This window comes from Carya illinoinensis, chromosome 5 (assembly GCF_018687715.1).
Source record: "Carya illinoinensis cultivar Pawnee chromosome 5, C.illinoinensisPawnee_v1, whole genome shotgun sequence".
NCBI lineage: Eukaryota > Viridiplantae > Streptophyta > Magnoliopsida > Fagales > Juglandaceae > Carya > Carya illinoinensis.
The window spans coordinates 49,205,883-49,211,085 of NC_056756.1; the positions used below are offsets into that span (position 1 = coordinate 49,205,883).

Sequence of the window (5,203 nt, forward strand, 5' to 3'; positions counted from 1 at the left end):
TTCTCACATCTTGAGTCAAGAAACTGATTCAACGAAAATAACTTTAAAAGCTATAAAACGATTAAAATAATTTAAACACCACATCAAGCTAAAATATACTAAATAACTAATAAAAACAACAACATAATTTTAAATCCAAAAATAAATTAAAATAAATTATACAGCAGTTTAAAATCAAAACGATAATTAATATTAAGAAAGCTCCACAAAACAAATATTACAACTAAATAAATCCAATTAAAATAAAATAATTTAAAACAAAAGAACTAATATTTTAATTAAATTAAAATACTCATTCAGTGAAAATACACGTAAAAACGAGATGTCACATAAACGCCTCTCACAAACTTACTTTCGCCATGTTATTGGTGTCCACTCATGGATTTGCAAGTAAAACGACTCTTGGTTCATGTGAGGATCGATCTAGTGCGTTTTTTTTTTTCTTTTTAGAAAACACGATTTATACACGCAAGTCTTTAGTAAATTTGAAACTGAAAATAGATAATAAAAAGATGTAATCTTGGATTAAATGTACCACCTTTCAACCCAAGAGCTCCAGTTAGATGTCTCACCATTGCATGGATATTACAGGTACTAGGTAAATAAAGATTGCCATGAATTCTTGTTTCATCTTGTTTGCGCATGATGAAAACATTAATTTCCAACTTTATTTCATTTCCTTTTCACTTGCATGCTTAAAAAATAAAATTGTGACAACAAAAAATTAAAATGATGATGAAGCCTAGCTGAATGAAAAATAAAAAACATGAAAATACTTTCATCATGCTAGGTTCAGTTATTTTAGAGAACCAACATGTTGGAGATATGCAGATTTCCCTACAACTTACAATCTGATCTCTCACACCTAGGCAGTTTTCGTAGTACAACAAGTCTTCAAGTGTACATCCTCAATGGGCAGCCTATCCTCAGGAAAGGCACAATCAACTTTTTCCTTTTTGGGCAACAAATGGCAGGGTTCAGGAGTCACATTGCTCGTCACTCCAGCAATATTAGTGCAATTCCACTGCAATTCCTTTGGCGTCTTACTCAATGAGATAGTCACATTAGAAATGCATATTCCTGTAAAATGATCTTGGGCAATCCCCTCAAGTCTTGCTGCACCAGTAACATTCGTCGCCACGATATCTCTGTAATTGATTCCTTTAATCTCTGGAAAAGCTTTCGGGTCAAAATTAGTGTCAGGGTGTTGATTATAAGAGCCTGACATCCAGAAAACCCACTTCATAGTTGTGAGGGTCATTCTTCTTACATAGATATCCTTCACGTAAGCTACTCTACCAATAGCAGTCTTGATTCTAATACCCGATTGAGTGTTAATGGCTGTGATGTCTTCAGCCCTAACATCTTGAATTCCACCAGACATTTCACTGCCTAGAGCAATGGTGGCACTATCGGGGGATATGCAGGTTAACCTTCTGATGATTAGGTGCCTTGTGGGCATTCCAAATTTAATGCCATATTGATCCCAACCACTTTTTACGGCAATGCAGTCATCCCCTGAGACTACGAAGCAGTCCTCAATACGAGTATTTGTGCATGAATCTAGAAAGGAAGAAACAACATCAACTCAGATTATATGGTCATCATTATTAAGTACGTATAATATAATTACCTCTCGTGCAAAGGAATGGCAAGCAATGCAAGTGACTCGAAAGTGGCAAACAAACCTGGGTCTATCCCGTCTGTGTTAGGAGAGTCAATAGGGGCAAGGATTGTCAGCCCATGGATTAGCACATCGCTGCAAATCAAAAACAAAAGATGAAGATGAGTAAGAAATGCAAAGATGATGTTTGTGCATTAAGAAATATATATGTATATATATACATATATAAAGTTAAGGAGGTAGAGGATCAGGATCATGCTGATCATGATCAAACCTGCTATAAGTCGGATGGACAAACCACGAGGGAGAGTTGATTAGAGTAAGATTAGATATCTGGATTTTGTTAGAGTACTGAATTTCAATCATGTATGGTCAGGTGACATTGAATTGGCCCTGGTGAAACTTGTCCCACCAATATTGACCCTGGCCATCGATCGTGCCATTGTTACCTAATAACAATAAGAATGAGTCCCTCAGACATGGTCAGACCAAAATGATACTAACTTGACATGTAATAATCATAATTAATTGGGGAATTGGGAATTTGGGGGGGGGGGGGGGGTGTGTAATTAGTCGATAATTACCGGTGATTATGATGTCGGTGAGGTTTGTACCAAATATGAGGCTGCTGAACCGTCCATCTCCATTTCCATCCCTTCCTCTCCCATAAGAAGGCAAAGCAGGAACAAGTGGCCATTCTGCCTCATCCTGTCCATTTTACAATGTATAACATGCAAGGTTTTGGCAATTAAGTAGTACTGATAGTATGGAAAGAGTATAATTAAATAGAAAGAGAGGGAGTTGTACCAAGGTATCAAATTTATTTATTTATAATAAATTTAATTGCTTAAAATGGTTCCAGGTGTTAGCCAAGACAGTTATAATTAATTTCATTATGTTGTTCATCATGATGCGTGTTAAAAGTATACCTGAGATGCAAGAATAACTGCATCCTTGTGAAGAAATAGGGTGAAATGGCTGCTAGTGAGATTAAAGCTCCCAGTTAACCATTTTCCAGGAGGAACAATAAGCTGTGCCCCACCTTGTGATGCGTATGTGCCGAGGCTATCAATTGCAGCCTTAAAAGCCTTAGTGTTCAGTGTTTTTCCATCACCAACTGCTCCAAAATCTGTCAAAAGTGCACTATGCTTTCGACAATTTATCGCCCTATAGTGTAAGGCATCCGGACCACTAGAATGTACTTTGCACTCTACGACCCTTAAACTTACCGTTGCTAGCACAAGAACAGGTAAGATTGTCTGAATAAGCTGTAAACAGAGGAAAAATTAATGAATAAGGTCACTTTTCCAGTCGACTAATTATTTAAATTCTTTTGTATAAGTCAATCATTGAAGTATGTACGTAAGAGATTTTAAAAACACACACACACACACACACACACACACATGTATATATATTATATTAAAATAACCAAAACCAGTTGTTTTATATGAAAATAACCATCACGTAGGTGAGACAATGGTTGTTTAATAATTTGTACATAAAAATAGTTATCTTCTGTACAAATTATAACTTGCTGGTGTCCTGAGCCTATATGTCCAGTTTTCAATACTGCTCTCAACAGAGTGAGATTGCAATGGTGGAATATAGGCGTAATTCTTAGCATAAACTTTTTTTTTTTTCAATAATATTCCATCTCAAATGGAAAAGGAAATTAGAATAAGCTTATAAATGAAATGAAGAAAATATTGCATTAAAACCAAGAGAACCATATATATATATATATGTATATATATATCACAAAAGCGGAAAAATAGTCTATATGTCCGTTGAGATTCAGCCAAATTAGATCAATCTAGCCCTAAAAAAAGTTGATACTACAGATGAAGAACATATACATGATATACATACAGAGATACACATAATATAGAAAATACAACAATATTTATTCATGAGAAAAAAAAGAGGAGGTGGAAGAAGAAGAGATGGAGCGTGTTACATCGGATGCTCTGAATCTTTGAGACTGCTCCATGTTCTGAGAATTAGAAAAACTGTTGGTAAGACTGTTTTGGAGTGTAGGACGGGGAGGGTATTAATAGGGAGGGTGCGGGAGAGCAAATTTGGAAGGTTGACCAAGCTTTCTCTTCCTGTTCATTGACCATTAACAAACTTACCGCTTTAATTTCTAAATCTTTCACTAATAACTTGCCTATATATAGATATATATAATCTTGAAGATGCAGAATCTTCTTTTTTAGTTATTTAGTGTTTGTAGTACTATTTTTATCTTCGTATATATCTATTTCTGCATCATAATTTTAATTATTCATCATTTTATTCTTTTGACTTGGTACGGGATCCAACGTTTAATCTATAAATAACATTTACAGTTATAGAGAGCGCAATCCTATTACTTTTGAAAAAAAAAAGAATAAATATAAGACTTACACAATTTTTTTTTTGTAACTGTGGACCCCACTCTTATAAAAAGAAATGAGCGACACTTGTATAACCAATAACAAACATGACAGCATTATACTAGTATGTCACATGATCATGGTTTCTGAACAATTATTAATTAAGGATAATGTTAACATATATTATTTTGTCTAATCTCAGGGCATCACAAATGGCAAGTTAGCTCAATCTCAACATGAACAAGAAGAGAAGAATGGTAGCATATATCAAGACTCTAGAAGGATAGTTGTTTGCAATTGATCTTTCGGATATAATGGTGTAAATATGTAGTAAATCTGTAATTTATATTTTGCATATTCTTACGTTTAATTCGTGTATATTTCCTTAACAGTGTACATAGCTATAGCTATAATGGAATACAATTCTAGTTGTGGTGGAAAACCAAACCATTTTTACCATATACCTTTTTTTTTTTCCTTTTTTCCTTTCTTTTGTTTTTTCCTAGTTGGGTAGGTCATGTTTATATGAAATCAAATGCATGGGCTGGTCAATTAATTTATAGACATCATGAGTATATTCCTTAATTATTAAGTTTTCAATTAATTTATAGACATCATGAGTATATTCCTTAATTATTTATGGTATGCATTGTGAGATTCTATGTTTCTGCTAAGGTATATACACGTGAGGCGAGAGACGTGAGGCGATTTTGAGGCGATTGTGAGGTGATTTTTTTTCTAGTTTTGGAAACTCTGAATTTTCAGGGCTTTCCTTTTTTGCTTATTTCCGACTGGCTTCGCACGCTGGGGTTGCTTCTTGACGGCAATTTTCTCCCCTCCGATGGCTTCTCCGTCGGTGGGGCCTGCTGGTTCTGATGTGCTAAAATCGTATGCTCAGGTTGTGAACAAAAAAATAGAGCATCCTACGTTCAAAATTCCCATGCATTTTTTGGTTGATATTGATGGTGAGATGGGTTTTGTTTTCTCAGAGTTGGAGATGACAAAAGAGGCTGATGAATTCAGGTATGCTCTGGTGATGAAGTTCATGAAAACATGTCCTTCCATTGACAAAATAAGACTCACGGTGGTGAAAACTTAGGGGCTGATCGATGTTCCAACTATCAGTTTTATGGATGAATTTCATGTGTTGATTCATATGAAAAATGAAAGAGACTTTGTGCATGGTTGGCCACATGAAGGA

The 5,203-nt window shown here is 35.0% G+C and overlaps 2 protein-coding genes across 3 annotated transcripts; both read right to left on the reverse strand.

The window, feature by feature from the left end:
- Positions 1-648: 648 nt before the first annotated feature.
- Positions 649-3,637, reverse strand: LOC122311455 (probable polygalacturonase). 2 transcript variants are annotated; one of them, XM_043126007.1, is made up of 6 exons: positions 3,585-3,637; positions 2,554-2,892; positions 2,209-2,332; positions 1,899-2,073; positions 1,689-1,759; positions 649-1,563 (listed from the first exon to the last, which is right to left on the reverse strand). In XM_043126007.1, exons 4-6 carry the CDS (start codon positions 1,988-1,990, stop codon positions 866-868), a joined length of 861 nt encoding a protein of 286 aa, XP_042981941.1. In that variant the 5' UTR covers positions 1,991-2,073; positions 2,209-2,332; positions 2,554-2,892; positions 3,585-3,637; the 3' UTR covers positions 649-865. The 2 variants fall into 2 exon arrangements, with proteins under 2 accessions (XP_042981941.1, XP_042981942.1); XM_043126008.1 differs by lacking the exon at positions 3,585-3,637 and having other exon boundaries at positions 2,554-2,999.
- Positions 1,997-3,617, reverse strand: LOC122310459 (probable polygalacturonase). Its single transcript, XM_043124333.1, has 4 exons — positions 3,585-3,617; positions 2,554-2,892; positions 2,209-2,332; positions 1,997-2,073 (listed from the first exon to the last, which is right to left on the reverse strand). Exons 1-4 carry the CDS (start codon positions 3,615-3,617, stop codon positions 1,997-1,999), a joined length of 573 nt encoding a protein of 190 aa, XP_042980267.1.
- Positions 3,638-5,203: the final 1,566 nt, after the last annotated feature.

What these genes read in the sequence shown, in the direction of transcription:
- LOC122311455 (XM_043126007.1), bottom strand. Translation starts at nt 1,990, where the DNA reads ATGATTGAAATTCAGTACTCTAACAAAATCCAGATATCTAATCTTACT. An exon ending in GTCCATCCGACTTATAGCAG is followed by an intron (nt 1,760 to 1,898) that starts GTTTGATCATGA and finishes TTTGATTTGCAG; the next exon opens with CGATGTGCTAATCCATGGGC. An exon ending in CACAGACGGGATAGACCCAG is followed by an intron (nt 1,564 to 1,688) that starts GTTTGTTTGCCA and finishes CTTCCTTTCTAG; the next exon opens with ATTCATGCACAAATACTCGT.
- LOC122310459 (XM_043124333.1), bottom strand. Translation starts at nt 3,617, where the DNA reads ATGGAGCAGTCTCAAAGATTCAGAGCATCCGAT. An exon ending in AAAGATTCAGAGCATCCGAT is followed by an intron (nt 2,893 to 3,584) that starts GTAACACGCTCC and finishes CTCTGTTTACAG; the next exon opens with CTTATTCAGACAATCTTACC. An exon ending in CACCGACATCATAATCACCG is followed by an intron (nt 2,074 to 2,208) that starts GTAATTATCGAC and finishes TATTGTTATTAG; the next exon opens with GTAACAATGGCACGATCGAT.